We start from the raw sequence: 23,217 nt of genomic DNA on the forward strand, positions 1-23,217 counted from the left end.
TCAATTACTGGGGACGCTAAGCCCTCGCATTGGCCGCTTGCTCCGCTGCGCGGCAACTTAACATCTCGTGCGCTCTGCATGGATCACGCTGAAGCGACTCTTGCGAGGCAGCGCGGTTCTTGTGTTTCGAACGATGGCGTGCAGTACCATTTTGTGTCTTTTCAAAAAGGACCCATAGAGAAGCGTAACGCAGCGGCGAAGTATGTGAAGTTGGTGAGCACGTATCGGAGGAGTCATTGAAACGCCTGGGCATTTGTGGTGCGGTGTCATGGACCGACTCTTCGCACCGCAATGTTCACCGCAAGGACATTCAGAGTTACGCACGGAAGCTAAACGCGTTTCAGTGCACCGAGGGTGAACAGTGAACGTCCGAGGCTTTGGTTGGCACCCAGTCGTCTGTGGTGTGCGTGCCGTGGGTCGTGGCTCATAGTCAGCCAACAGTGGGCTGTAGTTTGCGGCCCGTGGTCTGCGGCCAGCGGTCTGCGGCCAGTGGTCTGTGGCCCGTGGTCTGTGGTTCGCGTTCTGTGACCCGTGGTCTGTGCGTCGTGGCTGGTTACTCATAGTTGGTGGTCCATCCTATTCCACGTTCCTTAGCACATTTTCCGTGATCGGTGGTGTCTGATCTTTTCGTCACTTGCTCATGATTGGTGATCGGCTGTCCCTTGTCCGTATTTTGTGGTCCTTTGTCCCTTGTCCGTATTTCGTGGTCCGTTATCCATCGTTCGTTATCCATGTACGTTTCCCGTGGTTCGTTGCAGGTGTTCTGTGGCCAATCTGCCGTGATATGTTGTCTGCGGCCCCTTGTCCACAATCCGCAGCCCGCGGTCCCCGGTCCGCGGTCCTCGGTGCCCGGTCCGCGGTCCCCGTCCGTGGTCCGCTGTTCTCGGTCCGCGGTCCCCGGTCCCCGGTCCGTGGTCCGCGGTTCTCGGTCCGTTGTCCGGATCCCTCGGAGCGCTCTCCTTGTCGGACCACCCTAGTTGTTTTTGTTTATGTTTTTGTGCTTTTGCGCATTTAGCCTGTGCTCTGTGCTACGCGACCAGTTGCTCTGCGGTCCGTGACCGACGGTGGCGGCGGCGGCGCAATCGGACGTGACCCGGTGCGGCCGGCCTGTATATACCGCCGGGACGGCCGGGTGATGAGACGGCCTCCCCGGCCGCGCCCGGGTCTTTTATCCGGCCGGCCGGCGTCAGGTGTGATCAAGGTGATGAGTGTGCGAAGAGCGGCCCGTGCCCCGCGGCGGGCCGCCCTCATCCGATCAATACGGATTCAGAGCCGGCCGCTCGTCCTGCGCGGAGCCGGGCAGGGTGCCGGGAGACTTGCCGCACACGGAGGACGGTGCGGGTCCGGACAGGGTACCAGGCGACCTGCCGCACACGGAGGACGGTGCGGGTCCGGACGGGGTACCGAGCGACCTGCCGCACGCGGAGGACGGTGCGGGTCCGGACAGGGTACCGGGCGACCTGCCGCGCACGGAGGACGGTGCGGGTCCGGACGGGGTACCGAGCGACCTGCCGCACGCCGAGGACGGTGTGGGTCCGGACAGGGTACCGGGCGACCTGCCGCACACGGAGGACGGTGCGGGTCCGGACAGGGTACCGGGCGACCTGCCGCACACGGGGGACGGTGCGGGTCCGGACAGCGTGCCGGGCGACCTGCCGCACACGGAGGACGGTGCGGGTCCGGACAGTGTACCCAGGCGAACCTAACCGCACACGGAGGACGGTGCGGTCCGGACAGGGTACCGGGCGATCTACCGCACACGGAGGACGGTGCGGGTCCGGACAGGGTACCGCGGTGGTCGCAACACGCGTGGGAGGGGGCCGGACAGTGGCTGCTCGGTGAAGGTGATCACTAATGGCTCATTCACGACGGCGTTTAACAGTGCCTCCCAGCGGACGTGAGGACGTCGATTCGAAGGAGGCCCTGCCGAACTACAGACGTGTGGGACGTTAGTCTGGACTGGAGACGCCGAGGGCTGGTCCAGTCCGGAGATGAGCGGAACGGTGGCCTGTCATGGGACTTTGGGATACGCCCATTGCAGTACCGTCACGGTTAACCCAAGCCGGCCGGTGCATGCGTGGTGGTGGTGATTGTTGGTCACAAGGCAAACGAATCGACTATGTCAATAAGGATGTCTGACACGCGTTCCCATTCGCCTTGTCTCCCCTGGCGTCTTTACAACAAAAGAATTGTCGCTTCACTGCGCCACGCTCTTCATCCGCCTCTTGGCGAGACCCTCACCCCCGCCGTCTGCGTGTCCGGCAGCTGCTGCGTCAGGAGCCAGAGCGCCGCGTCGCCTCGCTGGAGCGCATCAGAACACTGCCCTACCTGCAGTACGTCGACTTCGACGCGGTTTACAGCAAGCAGATACCGGTGCCCTTTATACCGCCGGTAAGGACCTGACGCTGGCGCCGCTGGCAGGGTGGTGTGGTGTGGTGTGGTCTGGTCTGGTCTGGTCCGATCTGGACTGGACTGGACTGGACTGGACTAGTCTTACAAACCTCGTTCTCAAAGTTGACCTGGTACGGTGTGGCATGATGGGTCATGGTCTTCTCTGGCCTGGATATGGCCTCTGGGCTGGTATTTCACGATACATGGTGGTAGTGATTCCTAACCAGCGGCAAATCTGGTTAAGACTTCCCGGTGTAGACTTGTCTTCTGGCTTTGTATCGTGCGGCGTAATACCGCCTGACCTGGTTAGGACTTCCTGTTGCGGCCTAATCAGGCGTAATTTTAGCGGCGCGATGTGGCATGAGGAGGCGTCGCCTGGTATCTTCACGTTTAATCTACACCAATCTTAGCGGGCGCGATCTCTCCCGTTTGTTCTCTCATGATCTGATCTGACGGTAGAGTTTCTGGTGGGGCCTGTGCGGTCCGGACTGTTCTCATTCTGTCCGCTCTGCTAGTGTCGCGTCGTTACGTGGAATAGGAGGTGAACAGGATACCCGCAGGACGGTACAGTGGGTACGAATGAGGCCACATGGGCTCAGACCTATGTACATGCATTGTCTTGCGTGACCAATACGGCGGGAATTCCAAATAAGCTGGCTTCGTATTGCATCCAGCTGTTATTTTTCCGGGCCCGGGGATTATTCCAGCCGCGCATGCCCAAAGAAAACCCGAAAACATAACTAAAAACCCAATGTTTTTGTGCCTGTCGAGGCTGCGTCGCGACTGCTGGTACCTTTGGTTCTTGTGATGCCTTATAGCAATGGGTCGAGAAAGATACGTGAATTCGCGTAGATGCTTTGCGAGTCACACAGCGGTCTCGTGGCCGACAAATTCCTGCAACACAAACATCAGCAGCTCCAGCCATCTAAAGCATACGTCTAAAAACAACGTACCCAAACACACCGCGGGGACTACCCAGCTGAGCCACGAAGGCAAAAGCGAGATGACCTGAACTTGACTGTGAGTCCACCGAAAGAGAGGACTGCTTCAGTCACGGCTATTCACGCCATTTTTGTGGGTAGTGCACAGGTTTGTGTTGGGCGCTGCGTGCTGGCTGTATGAGTTTTCAGTCAGTTGAGCCTTCACCCCTTTCTTGTGGTGGCCGCACCCCTGGGCTAAGCAACCGTCAGATAAGAAACGGCGTATTTGGCTTTTATGTTTGACGTTAAAATGCGACCTATCGCGAATTCAACGAAGCCAGTTTCATTTTCACGCTTCCGCTCGTTTTTGTCACCTCAGCGGAAACTCATTTTAAAAGGCAAACGAGAGTCCATAAGCTGTTGGACGCAAGCACGATGTCGGCGAGAGAATATTTGCTGGAGGTCGACGCCTGCTGGTGACCTGCGGGGTGACCTGCTGGTGACACGCCGGATGACCTGCCCGGACCCCAACTCTGTGTGCGGCCTCCGTCGATGCACTCGCCAGCCAGAGGGAGGTGGGGGGGGGGGGGGGGGGCGTGTCGTCCGGTGTTTGTACGGGGGGGGGGGGCGTGTCGTCCGGTGTTTGAGCGCCGCGAGTCGTAGGGTCTGCAGCTGCGGAGCTGGGGTTCCTCTGGAACATGTTCTGTCAACACGTCGCAGGGGACGATTGATAACGCCAAAGCGCTTCCGGCGTTAGCAAAAGGCAGACGCTTCCCAGCGCTGTATTTGGATCGAGGTGCCCAGCGCAGACTTGACAGAGCTGACAGCTGTGATGGATCGTTTGGGCCGTGATGACAATCGAGCTTTGTCGTTTATCAACGTTCAGTCGAGTCTCATGTCGCGACTGAGCGATTACGGCGTACATAAATGATGTCTCGGTCGAATGCGCGAAGATTAAGACTCGGTGGCAGGTGGGCCCACCGCAACATAGCCTTGCACGGAACAAGACGCACGGTAAAAAGTGTGGTGTGCTATTGGGGAGGTCGCAGTTGGGGAGTCCCCAGACCCTCAACTTTAAAAGGAATACAGTTCAAATTCGGAGAGAACCCTGTTTCTTTGGTGTATTTGGGGATAGGTCCCACCATTTTTCTCGCTCAGACGCTTAACTTATCTTAGGGGACTGCACCCCTGCGCACGATGAAAAGCAGACACCAAGCGACGTTGAGCTACATGATGTGAATCTAGTGCTAATATCAATGTATTATTTGGAAGATTTTCCTTTTATCTAGCAAGAACTTTCACTCAATTAGACGCGCTTTAACGCAAAATTTGAACAGCTGTTTTGCGTTTGTAGCACCAATAAGGCGTAATGAAATACTCCCCTTTCTGATGTAATTCGCACACATGCGTCAGCTGGTAAGATGATGCTGAACTAGTTCGCCTTCTATTCGTCTTTAATGCACATAGGATGCTACCTTGATGGCTGGGTGACTCAGAAAGCATAACAGAACATGAAAACCGCTAAGGGTGTTTTGAAAGCTTGAAATTTCATGCGGCTGATAGATGTGGGAATAAGAGGGGACAAGGTCTCGGTCTAATACGATCCTCGGAAGTCCCCACTGGGTATTTTATGCCGATGGATTCATGCCGCCTTCCTCACGTGCTGACTCATTTTTCGAGAAGTAGTTCATCAACGCTGCGATGTTCAGCTCGTGGATTTGGACGTGCCAGCTGCTCTGAGAACGGTGGAAAAGCCGTGTGGGTTCTCAGCGGGCTCGCGCCGAACCCCTGGGGATAAGCCCTCCCAAACTTGCCCACTGTTTATACAGCTCAGTGCCGACGGCCAGATCCACAAATTTTGGTTCGCTTCCGCGACAACAGAATAAGGCCACCAGAGTGCGCCAAGCTTACTGACGATTTTGTCGATCCCCTGCTGCGGCAAGCACATGGTCGTCGCCACACAAATATAGGTAGGTTGTCAAATATGACGCACAAAATCCTGGCAGGCCAAAACTATGATAGGCTTCTGTACTGCTCACATTCAGCACTGTTCTACCGTGCGGAGCCGGTGCAACACAGCACCAAGGGCGGAGTGCAACATGTATTAATGAGCTCAATTGTGTTACTTCTCTGCAAATATAAGACCGTTCTTCCACTACTACGTAACTGTACTCGTGCATGGATGCATCACATACCCCATGGAAGTCCACTGTGCTGGCGTGCCTCCTTACCTTTGTTTTCTGTGGAGTTTATTCGCTTCCCTCTTCATGGACCGGTTGTCATATTCGATTAACCCGACTGAAGTTGCAAATGTCTTCAGCGTGATAGTAGACAAGTTGCTTCGCCAATACGCATATTCAGAGACATTTTAAACATTGGTTACACTCACTTACTTACGTGATACCCATTCTCGATAGCCAGCCATTCCTTTGGCCATATTTGCTGTGGTTTAGCGTTTAGGCATTTAAGCAGAACAAATATCTTAAATCCATTCGAGCCGCGTGGTTCGTCTTTTTTCTGCAAATTGGATGCCCAAATGAGGGTCATTTAAGTCTTCACTTTGGGATGCCTCGACCGGGCCTACGCCACGCACGCCATCCGATCACGTGACCCTGATTTCACTACGAATCCACCCGGTCCGGATGCCGGCGCATCCCATAAACTTCACGAAAGGTCGTAACCGAGCTCCTGGGACAACCCAGCCACCTCTCCACACCAGACGTGACATTCAGACACGTGGCCGGCACGTGACGGTGGGTGCCGTGCTTCCTTCCGTCAGGCGGGACGACGCGACACGGAAATGCCAATCCAAAGGTCCCGTTGGCGGAACGAGCCTGTTGGGTCCGTCGTACATCCTCATTTCTATTCGGTGCACTACGCTGGGGCTCCTGCAAGAGGCGGGGCGGATCTCTGAAGTTCACGGAGTCTTTGAAAGTTCGGAGCGGCGGATGTCTTGTGACTATAATGCACCGTTTTTCCGTCGCCTTATCGCCGCGTTCGATGGGCCGAGCTGAGCAAACATTTTTTGCAGCGCTGTATCGAACGCCAACCTTGGAAAGTTGTAGATGTGCTTTGATTGAGATACATCCTTCAAGAACGAAGCAGGAAAGTTCAGAAATTTGCTGACAGCACCATGTCATCGCGTGGAATGTTCGTGTACCTGGTAAACATCCCGCAGCGCACCGATGCTTGCTTCCTTTGCTGCCTTGCCTTCCGCGCCTGTCTTTGTTTTTTTTTTGCGTAATTCAAGGAGTGGGCTTCGATTCATATTATTTTCTAAGTTTTTTTTACAAAAATGTAGGAAAGAGTCCACTTTTACACGGATGCAATTTTTTCATTCTTCCTCGTGGCAGCGTCGCCATGGAGGCTGCAGCTGGGTAACTTGAGGCCACATTTTCAATATGTTGTCCTGAATTGAGGGGTAACTATAGACATCGGGGTGAGCCAATTATATTTCTTTTTTTGTGCGTCAAGTGTGCAGTGCTTGCTGTGCGGGCCATGACCCCCACCATCCGATGGCGCAATTCCAGGCAACGGCAGAAATTAGCAGCGAAAGCCTAACGCGCCGCAATGCTCGGCACGGTCCGTCCTGCCATCCGACGTCAACTGACCCTTTGCGCGGCCGCTGTGACCGGTCGTAACCCATACCTGTCGAGGTCAAACAGCGAGCGCCCGAAGCGACTCGAACCCACCCCGCCACGGATGGTGAATCAGGACACAGACTCTCTAACGAACTGAGCCCCCAGGACGGCCAGGCGCCCCTCGCGACTAAGCGTGATATTTATGTCACTGATTCGTTGGAATAAGATTTCGTAAGACAACAGAGTTGGGAAAGAATTCTGTATTTTTGTGCGGCATCATAGTTGGGGTTATGGGACAGCTCGGAGATAAAATGAGAAACCATATAAGCGACAATTTTGTCGAAACAAATTTTAACCAAGGTCCGTGCTGAACATAGATTATGACTAGCATTCTTAAACCACTGCCTCACTATCTTAATACATCTTCAACAGATCCATTTTGCCTCGGTCCGTTATCCAAATAGCGCGAAAAGACCTTTGCCGTGTCGTGCGACTCCACGGCTGTGGGCCGCCCCGTAACCAAGCTGACACTATCAAGCCAACGGCGAAATGGCCCTCGTTGGTGAGCCAAATATGAACCAAATATTCTGGGAGGCGAACTTACCACTATGCGTTACGGCACGTCACAAATGTGGTCGGCAGAACTTCAGCGCTCTGCCGAAGTTGGGCTTCCTGCAGGACGATCGGTGTCTGCGCGGCAATACGCGTTCTTCTTGCCAGCATTTTACGCATTGCAGTCAACGGGCTCTAGAAAGGCGATGTCTGCGAATTTCCTCTTTGCCAGCTATTTTGCCAAAAGGCATCACCTGTGATAAAAACGTAAGACGTTTTGTTGAGCTCGGATCAGCACATGGCACCATGAATTTGAACAGTGGTATCGTTTGACAGCCTTACGCCTTTCGGGAAAATAATACGAAAAAAGTTGAGCCTTTTCCAGAATCGTGTGCCAATGTGCTTTAAAGTAGGCAGGTAGCTGAGTTCTACCATTGGAGGCGATTCATTGATTCGAAATTAAATCAGACTTTCATGTTTCAATTGTTCCAGGTTTCAGGCGAATCGCTGTCTGCAGCATACAATGATACTATTTAATAATGCACAGTCCTACACATCTCAATCAGACATGCTCTGTAGAATGCTCGTTTGTCGCTTTGCTACGCTGATGAAAAAAATAGTACACATGCAATGTATACGGCCTGCGTAATATGACATACATTCATTCAACGCAAAATCGCCAGCGTCTCATGCAGTGCAACAGCAATTTTATAAAAAGCATGCATGTGGTTGTTGTATCCATAGCAGATGCATTTTCTACACTACTGTTACAGCAAACTCTTTTATACCATCGTATCTGCTGAGCATCTTTATGTATCCGATTAAAGCAGTAAATTGCTTTTAGCTTCAATCTCATACGGCTATTGATCAATGTGATCGTTTATTATATTATGAGTTGTTGAGCACATTTGGATCGACAAAATTTGGCACATTTGGATCGGCACATTTGACAAAAATCGTGACTTATATAGAGCAACACTTTACACGGGAGACTTTGCGGCCTAAATCCAAGGACAAAAAATAAAATTGGAGTAGACAGTGTGATTTGACGATATGGCTTGGCCCCTAAACCCCGTCACTGGATCCGTTAATGTAGCCGGATGTTTTCCACACATAGAAAGTAAGCATATATGTTGTCGTACAGAGAAGAGCACATACCAACACTGCAACATCTATCCTCGTAATATGACGTCATGTTTGCTCTCGCCGTCAGATGACACGTAACAGCTGGGCGGATAAACGATGCAATAAGCTTAACACAGCCACGGTCATAAGACACGCAAAGGTCTGAGAGGTGTTTAACTGAAAAGCTCCCGAGCGCCGGAATGACCGGATTCCTTCATGACTAGCCCTGTCTCCGTTCCCCACAACCAAAGCTCCGTGCCGCCGTGCATGCCCGCCATGAAGGTGTGTCGTCATTGTCCTAAGGTGGCCCCTAGAGGGTCGCCTTTGCTTTCAGATCAGTAGGGGGCACGTGCCTCCAGTGTCCCCCCTCCCCTCTTTCCGGATCCTTTCTGATGTCTGCTATGCTGCTTAATTTAGGGACTTATTTTTAAATGAAACAAATATTAAAAACAGAAGTAGTCTTTCACCAAATTAAAATGGGCTAAATCTGTTTAGAAAACAAATTGTTTAGGAGGGAAGTTCGTCGGGACCTCGGCTCTGTTCCGCCTCCCCAATCATTTACAGAAATTGGCACCCCTGGCTCAAGGTTACTCAATCTACGTATAACATCCTGTATCATTCTCCCGTTCGGGATTTTTTCAGTTGACGATTACCGGCAAATACACCTCCGTTACATCGTACATTGTAAGAACATCATTCCATTGGCAGTCGCCCTGACGGTGGTTACCGGAAAAAACTGCGAGATATCCCCTCAAGTGTGCGCTTTACTGGGTCGCAGAGAAACTCGCTGAACTGCGATCCGACCTACGAGCTGGAGGAGATGATCATCGAGTCCAGACCGCTGCACAAGAAGAAGAAGCGCCTCCTGAAGCAGCGGTCCGTGCGGGAGGGCCTGGGTCAGCAGGCGGAACAGGTGAGCGCCGGTAACGGTGAGAGCGCCGGGCGCAGTTGGTGCATGTTGCCAGTAGCGGGAGCGGCGGGCGCGGCGGTCATTTGGTGCATGTTGCCAGTAGCGGGAGCGGCGGGCGCGGCGGTCAGTTGGTGCATGTTGCCAGTAGCGGGAGCGGCGGGCGCGGCGGTCAGTTGGTGCATGTTGCCAGTAGCGAGAGCGGCGGGCGCGGCGGTCAGTTGGTGCATGTTGCCAGTAGCGGGGGCGGCGGGCGCGGCGGTCATTTGGTGCATGTTGCCAGTAGCGGGAGCGGCGGGCGTGGCGGTCAGTTGGTGCATGTTGCCAGTAGCGGGAGCGGCGGGCGCGGCGGTCAGTTGGTGCATGTTGCCAGTAGCGGGCGCGGCGGGCGCGGCGGTCAGTTGGTGTGTGTGCCGGTAGCAGGAGTAGCGAGGGCGGCGGTTATTTGGTGCGTGTTGCTAGTAGAGAAAGTAGCTGAGGCGGCAGTCAGTTGGTGCGTGTCGTCAGCAGCGGGAGGGGCTGGATCAGCGCCTGCCAGCAAAAAGGAGAGACCGGGGCGGCCGTCCGGGCTGATGAGTGTTGTCAGCAGTCAAAGTTTTTGAGGTAGTGGGCAGCGCTGGTGAGCGTCGCCAACGATGAGAGGACCTGGGGCAACAGTTACAGCCGGCGAGCGCCGCCAACGGCTGTGGGAGGCAAGCTGGCAGAGGTCGTGTCATCAACAGCCTCGCGTTTCGTTCTGCACTCTTAGGCTGGTAACCAGTTTATCCGTGTGAGTTGTGCATGGTTGTGTGGACACGCGATGTCTCGTTGCTCTTCAGGAGGGCATTTTGGATGATCGTTTCTTAGACCTGTCGGCCGTTTTACTATTCGTTTCGAATTGGTCTTATGCAGATACTACAGTTTCCCAAGGTGTCGTCCTAGTCGATTATGCTATTATTCGCGCTTGATATTCGCATTACCTATTAAGTTGCGTTGCGTTTCGTGTGTTAAAATGATGCTAACGATAAGCGCGATGGTCATCCGTATTTCTGGACTGAGCTTGGTATAACCGCCACCCATACGTCCAGCATTGCTCCGACATAGCATGTTCATCCATCACAAGGGCACGTCCAGCTGCGGTTCAGCAGTGACTCTCGTTCTCGTGTGACCACCCGCCGCATGCCCGGCAGACGGAGGACCCGCTTCAGCAGCGGCTGCAGACGGTGGCCGGTGACTTCTTCGTCTACGACCGCGAGAAGGAGCTGGCGCAGCGGCAGCGCGACCGACTGGAGGAGGCCTGGGAGCGCGAGCTGGCCGAGAGCATGCAGCAGTCGTCGCCCATCTCGCAGGTGGACAGCGCGGTCATCGAGCGAATCCGCGCCGACCTGCTGAGCGAAGGGCGTCGTCTGACCGAGGCCGAGCGCGCCGCCGGCAGCAGGACCGTGCAGGCGTTGCAGGACATGCAACTGGGACGGCCGGCGGCCGCCGAGGCGACGGCGTCCGCCAGCAGTCACATCAGCACGCCCGCGCGCCGCCGCACCCGCCTCCAGCACCAGATGACCGTCACCTAGACGGGTCACCGGCCCGGGGAACTAAGGGGGTTGGGGGGGGGGTGGGGTTGGAGTACAGCGGGCTGCGTGGTGTCGGGTGTTGGGGGACGGATTGGGGTTGGTGAGACAATGTGTTGAAGTGACCTATCTGATGGGGACACTGCGTGCCGTGGGCTCGTGGGCTGCGTTTGGTCACTGGACGGAATGTGTGGTGCTGAAGTGACGGAGTCCCCCACGCGAAACAGCGGGGAGCACCCGTTCGTGTATGGAGTTGGTACCACCTGCGTACCTTCATAACGTGTACCCTATGCTGCTCTGTGGGTCACATCAGGTGACCTGGTGTGTTTCTGAACGATGTCGTGCCTTCCGGGCTCTATCATTAGCGTGCAAGCCGAATCGGTTCCTTTTAAAATAACTCAGCCCTGTTCGGAATTAAAAAGCGACCTGTGACTGTTCTGGTCCCCTGGTGGATGCCTGTGAAGACTTTCAGACTCGCTGCACCACGCAGAAGCTCGTGATCTATGAAGCGGTGTGGCAAGCTGTGTTTCCCGTCGAGCGACGGGAACGATAGCCAAAAGCCCCGAGTAGCCTGTACAAGCTGTTGGGCCGGTGAGTCGTTTTATTCTTGTTAGAAATAGACCTGGTACCGGAAACGACGATACCCGCCTACTGAACAGAACGGTGTTGACTGAGTTGACGCGGTCGGCGTCCGACAACAACACTCCTAGATGAAGACTGGCATTTGAAGACAGCTGCGCTAACCACAAAACCCTTGATGCATCTTCTATTTGCAGCTTGCGTCCAAGCAGGGGCCTGAGACGGCTTTGGTGTTTTCTTGCTACTAAATGATTCTTCATTTGAAATATGAATTTAGAAAAGGCTGCATTTATGTTATATGTTATGCATTACGTGTGATCACTGCTCAGCGTGAGCCCTGATCCCAAAAATCCGTACATTCGGAAGGTTCGGATTAAATCATTAAAAGAAAACTATAGTTATAAAACACTCTTTGTTGGCGTGTTTTTTGCATTATTCGTGGTTGAGCATTTGAGCGTCTTTGTTTTAATAGTCAGTGTTCATCAGCCTATCAAAACGCCTCCGCGTCGGCCCATTGAGCACGAACGCACTTTTCAAAATTCAATAATGGCCCACACCTGCTGATATCTCGCCAACGGCGTGTTAGCCGCTGAACGCGGGAAAATGAGGCCGTCATCTCTAGCTGCTAGACCACACTGGATGGGTGGGACATTAACCTGATGTGAGACAGCAATCTAAATGTTCGTCAATTCTCAACAAAACATGGCAGACAGCACGTGCTTGAGATTTGAATTGCGTTTATTATTCCTTTTCCTGCTCTTTTCAAATTGATCCTAAAAGTGAAACACCCTGTAGATGGAACTGCATCAACAGACCTTGGTTGTGGATGATTGAAAAGAAACTGATGAAATCCGGCACTGAGCTGAGCTGCATATGTCACAGCCAGCGCTATCGTCTGGCTGGCCCACCAATGCAGGGTAAATTCTATTGCCGATCTTGGGTCGTGGTTCAGGCCCTGAAGATAGCAAGGGTGTAGTTTTGCAAAATAAGCTGTGGGGGAGGGGAAATGAGCAGTGATAAAGGTCTCAACCTCCACAAAATGCGCCAGAAAATGTTTTTTTTTTCCCGAACGTGGCCCACTTTCTTCCCAGAGTGTGGGGGAGGAAAGGGCATGCACACGTGGGTTTTCACAGGTTTAACACAGGGAGCTAGAATCGTTTTTGAACTAGGGTGGGAGTGAAAAATTCCGTCGCACAAAGACTGTGCGGGAGTGAAAAAATTACTTCACAAAAATGGAACTTATGAGCTCGTGACTGATGACTTAGCAAACAAAGATATTTATTTCAAGTTGGCATGGACGTTATGTCAGAAACCTGATAAAACTGTTTCGATTTTTAACATCTTAGGCCATTTAAGTGAAACAGAATACATCAAAGCATAGTAATTTCATGACAATGTAATGAGCATAACAAATTATTAACACCCATAATTTGATGCAGCACTTTGCACTTCCCTTCCACAGCACTTTTAACACAAAACAAAGCAAGGAAATTCAATAACAAAATAACAACAGAAAATTCAACAAGCATACAACACTCAAACAAAAAAAACTTGGACTCCTACACATCAGCCCATCACTACGTCAAACACAATAGACACGCCCCTGGCTTCTGTTAAGATGGGGTCAGGGAAAACAAACATCTTGTCACTGCTTCTTACAAAACACCAATGTTTATTTCCATGAAAGAAGCCTTACTATGCCTAACCTAAAGAGGCCTTACTTCATCTCATCCTGTCCAACCTACTTGCATCACAGCAGCAGCTGTGAGTTACTGATTCTTGCACAATTCCTATTGCCACTTGCCATGCACTTCCAATTTAACCTAACTCAGTGTAGCCTATATTGAACATCATCTCAACCCACCTATCTGTTGACAGCAGCACTTGTAATAAAAACATGATAAAGCTAATTTTTGGCTTGTCTCAACTTGTATTTGTATTCAGCTCGTTTGTATATGCTTGTTGACATCAGACAAAGTTGACAACATACAAATAAAAACACTTTAAATCACTTTGAGCAACATATTTTGATTGCCATGGTTAACCTATGTCAGGAGCAAAAATAGATATGCCACACAGAACAAGCCCTCTTCTCCAAAAGTGACATCAATTTTAGATGACCATGCCAGTATTGCTGCTTGTCTTTTCAGCTGCAGCAGAGGCATCTATTTAGGCTTGTTTATTCATATTTAATGACAAAGGTTGAGATGTTGGCTTCACATTTTAAATGGGATGATCTGATTATTTGTTACATACTAATATTTAACTCATATTATAACTGCTATGCAGCTTCGAGTATCTCTGTGTTAAAAATATAGTGCATTTAAACAGTACTGTCATTTGCCAGTCAGCAAACCATGACCACTGAAGAAAACATCTAGTTAAAGCAGCCATGAGGGACCACTTCAAGAAGTTTGTGGCAAATAATCGAGAGTATGGAACATTGCGTGCCTTGTGGCATTATAGTTTGTCTTAAAACACAACTCGATGGATTAAAACAGAAAATGGCTAACTCTGGTTACAAATCATGTGTTGAAAGCAGGTAAGGTAAACAATCACTTGGTCCACAGGAGACTTTCAGAGACTGGATTCTTCCTGCTCCCCCACAACAAAAAGTCAGTACCTTTTGCATGGTCTGCTGGCAGACAGAGTTATCTCACTTACCCCCCAAACATAAATATAAGTTGTGCCCACCAACCTACGAGATTAAAATGGGAAACAAGTAAGAGGTGTGCATGATAAACATCTCCAGAGTGCAGAATTTCGCCATCAAACACTTTTGTATTAGCTGCGTCAGGTTTGCCCCGAGGCCCTGTGTGGCAGCATTACGATAGCCTTGTTAGGTAGCCTGGTGAGTACAACACTCGAAAGGCTTAGATTTATAATTATTGAGCACCGCCATGAACCAAGAAAACGGTTAACCGAAGGTTTAACGGGGCAAAAATGGCGGCAAAAGTAAGTTCCGTGCTTCAGATTGTCTCCTTCATTCCCTGTGAATTGTTCACTCTTGGGTGCATATCAAACAAGCTTGGGCGACTGGCGAATTAATCCAATTTATGTATGAAATACGTGCAAATTTCCAGTTGGAGCATCTTGCAGAGAAATTGGTCAACATTTTAAGCAGGTGGCCAGCGCGTCATGGCAGTCCGTAGCATGGGGCCGGGGCATCGTTGTGCTCATCCCAGGCTCACGATGTTTATTGTCATGAAAAAGCAAAGCCAACAGCTACTCCAGCACGTGCTCCGCAAGGCTGTAGAGATGACCGTATAGGTCAACGGTATCGCATGACTGGACTCAGATGCTGTTGTTTTTGTACACACTTAGCGGGCCTCACTTGGGGAGACTGTCCAGAGGCGGATCCAGGGGAGGCACGGGGCCATGCCCCTTCCCTCCTGCCTCCCCCCCCCCCCCCCCCCCTCTTGGACCCCGAAGGGCTCCATAGGCTGCCAAGGGGCCATATCCGGCCGAACAGACGGAGTTGTTTAACACAAAACCCAACGAACTTGGATGTCTTCTGGCCTCCAGGCGGCCGGTAGCAGTCGCAAGCGAAAGCGAAGGTCACACGAGTAAACACAAATAATTATTCGTTCATTGAGAGGGTGGTGATTGAGCGATTGAGAGGTTCCTTACGCTGTCTGGAAGGTTCTTTATGCCAACAGAGGGTTCGCTGCTTCCGGGGGATTCTATATGTCAACAGTCAGGGCCAATCCGATCGTTTAGGAGCCTTCTGCATTGCCCTTGATTTCTTTGCATTTGCTGTCAACCTGCTGGGTTATTCTCGGTTGCTCAGGGCCCCTTACGCTGGTCTCGGTCAATGTATCAACACGCTCGCAATATGCAGCACACTCGCAATATGCTACATGGGCATAGGTACTTTCAGATTATCTTTCACTTGATAAGGGTCCTACCCTCTTGTCGGGCCCAGCTGTTAGCCTCTTGGGCACACTCGGTCGTTCGGCGGCTCTCCACATTGGGTCTTGGGTACTTCCTATTTGAATGGAGGGCCCTTCGCACTTTCGGGGGTCCATCTGTTAACTTGCTCGGGCACACTGGATTGTTCGGGGGTTTTGCACATGGGGTTTTGGTACCTGAATGTAAGGTCCTACGCTCCCGTCGGAGGTCATCTGATGGCCTGCTCGGGTGTACTCGATCGTTCGGGGAGCCCTCCACATTGTGCCGTTGATATTTCTTATTTGAATGGAGGGCCCTACGCTCTTGTCGGGGTTCCAATCTGATAGCCTGCTTGAGTAACCTTTGTGTTTCGGGGTCCCTCCACACTGGATTTTGGGTACTTCTTGTTTGAATGGAGGGCCCCACGCTCCTGTCGAGGTCCCATTTGTCAAGCTGCTCAGGCACGCTCGATCATTCCGGGGCCCTCCATATTGCGTCTTGGGTACTTCTTAATTGAATGGGGGGCCCTATGTTCTTATCGGGGCCATGAAGGTTCTCGGGCAAGTGGCGGATCCAGGGAGGGGGCGGGGGCGGTAAGGACCATGCCCCCGCTTGTGCTCCGATGCGATCTGTGACTTCCGAAGAGGCCCATAACCTGCCGAACAGACGCAGTTTTCAAACACAAAACACAACGAAATTGGACGTTTTGGGGGCTCCAGACAGCCTAGACAGTTGCAAGCGAAAGTGAATAGCCCAGGAGCAGACAAAGGTAATTCTTTGGTGATTGAGTGAGTGATTGGAGGGGAAAATTTTGAAGCCCAACAAGTTCTCCAAAGGCGATACCTCCTACTGGTGCCCTATATATCCCCTCGCCGAGTCAATCCGATCACTAAGGAGACTTCCACGTTGCCCTTGATCTCTTTGCACTCTCTTATAGGGCCCTACGCTGCTGTTGTGGCCCTATCTGTGAATATGCGTGGGCACGCTTGATCGATCACTGGCCCTCAGTGGGATCTGCCCATTCGCCCGAAAAGGCTCTATGCGCTTTTGCCGGGGCGCCAAATGCCGGGGTACACTCAGCTGCTCACGGTCCCTTCATACTGGTCTTGCGGTCTTTCTACTTGCGCGGAGGGCCTTGTGCTGTTGCTGAGCCCATTTACGTAAGGCACCGAGCCAATCCATGCTCATAGTCTCTCTTCATTGATCAAAGACACTTTCCTTTTAATGTCATTGGGTCCTGGGTGCTCTCTTTTTGAATGGAGGGCCCTATGCTCTTGTCGGGGGCTCTTCCGTTGACCTGTTCGGGCACACTCGATATTCTGGGCCATTTGCACCGGGTCTTAAGTATTCCCTATTTGAACGGAGGGCCTTACGCTCTTGTCGGGAGCTCTTTCTGTTAGCCTTTCCGGGCAGGACACTCCCGATCGTTTAGTGGAATGCAACAATTTTTCAACGGGGCCCAAACCTTAGGGGCCCCACAATGTTGCGTCCCCCCCCCATCCCCTGACCTTGATAAAATTCTTAATTCGCCCAGCAAAAATTTCTCCTCCGTATGTACTGCAAAAAACTTCGCAGCCTTGTATGTTTACATGCAATGCCACACAGAGCAAGCTTTGGTCGTGCTTCAGGAACAGGCTCGTACCCGGCTGCGTAGGTACACTGGGTGCCCGTGCATCCCCTAGGATTTGATAAACAACGCATTCTTCTTTGTGTTGCATCTCCAGCTCAATTAATGGTCGGTGGGCATTACCTTATTTGGGACGCTATGCCCGACACGGCATAACTAAGGGTGCAGGGGCCTCAGCTTATATAATTTTGGGGGCCTGAGCACCCCTAACTTGAGCTTCCCCCCCCCCCATGCTCTTCTGAGCCCTCTCAATGCACATGAGCGAAGAGGGAATACTGGACCAAATAAATACAGAAATACATTGTCAGGTGACCCAGACGGGAGAGTAAGTCTCTAAATTTAAACACCAGGACTCAATATATAGGGCCCCGAACAAACCAGTGTGGTCGAAGCGGCGAACAGATGGGGTCCCCGACAAGTGCGTAGGTCCCTCCATTCAGATAGGAAGTACCGAGGACACAATGTAGAGGGCCCCGGATATTCGAGTGTGCCCGAGCAGGCTAACAGATGGGGCTCCGGCAAGAGCGTAGGGCCTTCCGTTAAGATATGAATTACCCACGGCACGATGTAGAGGACCCCGAATAACTGAGTGCGCCAGAGCAGGTTAACAGATAGGGCCTCTCAAAAGAGCGGAGGGCATTCCATTAGAAAAGGAAATACCCAAAACCAGATATAGAGGTCCCCATGATGGAATGGGCCCGAGCATCTTTTCAGATGGGGGCCCCGACAGGAGCTTAAGGCCCTCCATTCAATTAAAAAGTACCTAAAACCCCGTGTGGAGGGCCCTGAAAGATGGAGTGTACCCGAAGAGGTTACCAGATGACCCCGGTAGGGGCAGAGGGCCTTAAATTCAAACACCAAGAAGCAATGTGCACGGCCCACCAGTAATCCAGTGTGGCCGAGGAGGCAAACAGAGGGGGCCCCGACAAGTGCGTAGGGCCCATTCAAATAGCACGTGTCCAAGGCCCTATATAGCCCCCCATCCCCCCCCCGAACGATCGAATGTGCCCGAGCTGGTTATCAGGTAGCCCCCCCCCCCCCACAGAAGCGTAGGGCACCCCCCCCCCATTCAATACAGAAGTACCCACAACAAAAACACAGTGTAGACGGTCCTCGAACGACTGAGTGTGCCCAAGCAGGCTATCAGAGGGACCCCCGACAAGAGTGTAGGGCCCTAAGCAAGTGGCAGAGAATTGGAAACACCCTAGACCAATGGAGAGGACCCAGGGGCATATCGCAATTGCGTTGGTAGGTTAACCGATACCCACGTAAAGGGCCCCTGAGCAACTATTGATCAGAATATAACTGGTTCATAGTGATTTGATGGATTTCGTGATCGTCTGCTGCCTATTACGCATAGAGCCGACTTTTCGCACGGGATTCTGCTTATTTACACTTGCTTCCATCTCAGGCTGGCAATCCGCGTATGTTTGACACGTACAACCATCTGAAAGATTTTTGGAGGGTGTGTAAGCCCAGTGCGTAGCTACCCTCCATTTTGGAGGGTGTTTAAGCCCGGTGCGTAGCCGCCCTCCGTTTTGGAGGGTGTATACACGCAGCCATTTCAGAAAGTGATGCCTCAGCGAGAGGGGTTTCCCCATTATAACCAGCGTGTATCCCACGGTTGGATTTTAATAGCATAGCCAGAAATGCGTAGGATAAATTGTTGGCAGTTTCTTATTTGGCATGATCTTATTTTTGAAATATTTGAGAATTTATGGATGACTCCCTCCATACCTTGACCTTGCTTGCTGATTTGTGTCACATACTACAATTTTGAGCAATGTTCGATTAAAAACATATTGTAATTCACAACAACTATCATAATTGCATCTTGTTTGCATAGCATGCCATTAATTCTGTCCCATCTTTGTATTACCAACCAAAGCACTATGTTTACTGCCAGGACAGGTTATGGCATTACATTAACAAAGGAACGAAACATCACTATATCCGGTGTCAGTAATACATTTGTGACCACGTTATGAGTTTGTGTATTTTGGACGACTAGATACGCGCCCAGATCCACAGCGTGTTGTGAAGGGGCGTGGGAGGAGGATGCCGAAGTGGGCAGTATATTGGGAACCGGATAGCATCAGCGCCTCTTTATAATTTGTCGAGTACTGCCGGAACAGGTGATACCGCGGGTACCTTGCCTTACTTGGCGTTACCGGGTACGGGAATCAAAAGCCATTTGGGCTGTTGAAACTGCTCCTGTCGAATTCCTAACTCGTGGAACTAAATCAAACCTGGTGTGAGAATGAAGTTACAATGGCATAGTTCCTTTTCTGCAGCATGAGTTTGGCTATTGAGGGGGAAGGGGGCCAACTGGTTGGCATGCTCCCCCCAAAAAAAATTCACAGTGGGATTGTGTCCCTTGTAGCTTTCCTCATATAATGCATATTTAATGTGTATTGCATTGAAAATGCAAATTTCAGGTTAGGCTGTTTCTTTCACATTCCAGTTTGACTGGTGCAGTCTATTAATTTTCACAGTTCACTCCATATATTTCAACTAATAGATGGTCAGTGTGGAAAGGAATTGTGGTGTTGTAAAGTTAATTTCAGGAAAGATGCTCTGCAAGCATTTTCAGAAAGCAATAGTATGAATGTCAGTGCAATTTGGCATGGCCTGAGTTTGACATATGTGAGTTCAAGGCTCAGCTCACCAATGTTGTTATGTGTTGGCATATGGTGCAGTGGGTGGATTTTGTGTTGACTGGCCTGGGACTCCTGAGCCCTCGCTATGCCAGGCGTTTTTTCACTTGAGATGGATCCTGGCAGAAACTTAAAAATCTTGTTTTTTTATGTTTTGGTATATTTACCACCAATCCACAAGCAATGCAGGTATCAAAGTAAAAGAAAGCCTCAAGGTCTTGGTGGTTGTACACAAGTAGGCATTGCTTTCTTTGAAGCCAGGATCTCATGCGATAATATATTAGTGAATCATCTTGCCTGATGATCATCTGGTTACATGATGACAGTAACTCTCCTCTGAATGCTGCTCTTCTGCTATTTATGGCCTTTCACTCAAGCTATCTTCTGAATATTCAGTTTATATTCATTATTATTTAATGCTCAGCATTACCTCCATCTTGAACCTATGTTTGTGACATTGGGATTGTCCTGCAAGCAGGTTTATGCTTAAGAACACTTTGTGGAATCAGCCCTGACCTAGACTCAGTGGCATTAAGAATGAGTTGCTTGTGATGAGATCATTCTGGTAGAATTAGTTTAGGAATTAGCATGCCCTACAGCATTCATGAAAGTCTAAGTGGGGTCTATATATTGGCACTTGTGGACACTGGTGAGAATGGGTAAGAGCCTTGTATTGTCAATCTTTCATATATATTTTGAATTCCTTAAAATATAAAACAAAATGTATGTTAAGAAAATAATATGCTGATCTTTATATCAATGTATTTCTGTTTTCTTTTATATTTGTATGTAACAAAATATATTTCTGTGAGGTTTGGATGTGACAAAGTGATAAGGTATTTCATTTTCCTGCACCATTGGAGATCTCAGGGTACACATGCATCTCATCCCATTTGTGTTGCTGGTTCCTGTTGTTTGCATTGTTTGTGGATCCTCTCTGGATGAGGCATGCACATAGTGGATTTTATTTTTAATGAAGTCACCCAATGTTACTGTGGATGCTCATAGTGCAGGGTGAATATCATAGGCTCTGATGGGTAAATGTTTAGTGTGCAATGCAATGACATTGACATTAATCCTCTGCTCTCTCCCAATTGATATAATCCACTGTGATAACCTCAGCAATCTCAGCAGGTATGGTTGTCTTCCAGAGTCTTTCACTCACTCTTCTCTTGCCTCCAGATTGCCATCCATTATGGCAGAAGGTGGGGAGCCAAGCCGGCGGCAGGGGACCTTCAAGAGCTGGATCAGCTTATGGCAGAACAGGACAAGGTACATGCTAATCTTTTGTTCCAAGCTTTAATATGGAGGGCCAGAATTGTATGTGGGTAAAGGCTGCTTTAGTGGCATTGTGTTAGTTGTGTGGTGTGTGAACATGTTTGTGTTATGTGTGTAAAAATATGATGCTGACATCATAAGACAGTTTGCTGCTTTTGAAGTACATCTGGAGAAGAGCTTGACTGAAATCATGTAAATTTGATTGTAATCATAAAATGGAACTTTACTGGAAATCCCGTAACTTCATTCAGAATACCACAGAAGGCTTTCACTAACATTTTGGTCAGACTACAGCTCGCACTGCCAAGGGCCTTCCAACACAGCGCAAAGCCAGTCAGTGGGTGCCAATTGTCAGGTAGGTACTCCCCACCCAGTTGCTGCCTGAGCCTGGCATGTTGATTGTTCCTTTTGGCATGATCCAAAGCTCACGCTTATGACGCTGTTGAGCGTGGCCTGAATGCGAGACCCTGCCGCGGCCCGACTGGTTCGGTCGACATCGCCGGTGCTGCCGCTGGCGTTGTCGCGCGCGCTGCCTCGTCAGCAGTCTCCTCGCCCCTGAACTTAGCTCCGTAGAAACTTTGCTCTGGTGGGCGTCCTGCAAATGTGGGATTGGCTGTCATTTGTCGTTGATGACCGAACCCTCAGGAACTGTCGGAAAATAGCATCCTGGAATCAGCCCAGGCTTTCTCCCTCTATTCGCAACCTTCGGGATAAGGAACTGGCCGTTCTGGCAAAAGGATGTCCATCTTCTAAACGAGATGAAGCTCTTAGCATACAGCTAAGTAGCTTATCAAAGAGCGCCAGAATTTTCCTTCTTACTGTCACACCCAGCTAGGCAACTGGTAGAGCACCTTGCTCCTTCCTCGCGACTCGACACAAATATGCCGGAACCGCTGCACGCCTTGCAAGAACCACAGACCAACAACGCTCGCAACCTCCTTCCGTGACAACGCAACAAATCTCCGCCGGCCCCAGCCCCGCCTGGCTGCTCCGATTCCTACCCGGCCACTGACCCTCCTCCCCCCCCCGCCGAAGCTGTGCGCCTGCGGGAACGGCTTGCGCCAGTGGCACCGCTACTCGGACGACTACAGGCCGTTGACTCTCCCCCCCCCCCTCTCCCTACAGAAGCTGAGCGCCTGCGAGGACGGCTTACGCCAGTGGCGCCGCTATTCGGACGACTACCGGGCCCTGCGCCAACGGCTGGCCTCGCTGCCCGACAAGCTGAGTCACGAGGTCACCGTGCCGCTCGGCCCGCTGGCGTTCGCGCCCGGCCGCCTGGTGCACACCAACGAGCTGCTGGTGCTTCTCGGTGACAACTGGTTCTGCAAGACGAGCGCCAGCGCCGCCTGCGGCATCGTCGACCGCCGGCTGGAGCGTGAGTGGACAGAGGGGAGAGCGGGGGTGGGGTGGAGGGAGTTAGCGGCAGAGCACGTTGGGTGGAGTGGGGAGACGATTGGTTGTCGCTGTGATAAGGCGTGGGCCTCCGTTCGTCTTCTGAGTGTCTTGGCCTGTCACTGTATTTTGCGAATACGTCGGATGAAGATAGAAGTGCCTTTCGCTGTGTCTACTTTTCGAGCCACGTCCGGTTAGAAACAGTCGTTGTCTCAGCCGCTGTGCCATGCTGCTCGCTCGCCTGTGCTGGTGCCTCTGACCTCTCCGTCTGACCTCCAAGCTGTCTGACTCTGATCTCGCCGTTAGCCTCCGACCTCTCTGACTTCTGACCCCTCCTGACCTTTGACCTGCACTGACCTCTGACCTCATCGTTTGACCTCTGACCCCCCCGACCTATGATGCCTCCGCCTGACCTCTGATTCATCCGCCTGACCTATGACCCTCCGCCTGACCTCTGACCCCTCCGCCTGACTTCTGACCCCTCTGCCTGACCTCTGACCTAGACTGCGACAAGACGCTATCGTCGTTGGAGAAGGAGCGTGACCTGTTCGCCGGCTGGCGGCAACAGGCGGCCGGCCTGCAGGAGGCCGCGGTCGGGGACGTGCGCGAGATCACGGAGCCGCTCGACGAGGAAGCCGAGCTGCAGTGGCGCCGTGAGTGGGAATGTGTGGCAGGCGCACGGACCGCGCCGGCGCCGGGCGCAGCTGGAGACACGCTGCTAAAGAGGACGCCGATGGTGGCACACCCGGTGTTCTGCGGGTTTCATGGGC

General features: G+C 51.5%; 2 protein-coding genes across 2 annotated transcripts; both read left to right on the top strand.

Moving 5' to 3' along the window:
• Positions 1 to 1,351: 1,351 nt before the first annotated feature.
• LOC119108979 (uncharacterized) lies at positions 1,352 to 11,034 on the top strand (the record flags this gene model as incomplete). Its single annotated transcript, XM_037232526.1, has 4 exons — positions 1,352 to 1,688; positions 2,266 to 2,391; positions 9,348 to 9,482; positions 10,646 to 11,034. Coding segments are annotated over 4 exons (979 nt in total), but the record flags the coding sequence as incomplete, so codon positions are not given.
• An 8,124-nt stretch (positions 11,035 to 19,158) lies between these two features.
• On the top strand, positions 19,159 to 23,100 carry LOC119108978 (unconventional prefoldin RPB5 interactor-like; the record flags this gene model as incomplete). The annotated part of the gene is made up of 4 exons (XM_037232525.1): positions 19,159 to 19,255; positions 20,960 to 21,049; positions 22,181 to 22,430; positions 22,951 to 23,100. Coding segments are annotated over exons 2-4 (418 nt in total), but the record flags the coding sequence as incomplete, so codon positions are not given.
• Positions 23,101 to 23,217: the final 117 nt, after the last annotated feature.

Source organism: Pollicipes pollicipes, unplaced genomic scaffold (assembly GCF_011947565.3).
Source record: "Pollicipes pollicipes isolate AB1234 unplaced genomic scaffold, Ppol_2.1 Scaffold_7137;HRSCAF=8459_pilon_pilon_pilon, whole genome shotgun sequence".
NCBI lineage: Eukaryota > Metazoa > Arthropoda > Thecostraca > Pollicipedomorpha > Pollicipedidae > Pollicipes > Pollicipes pollicipes.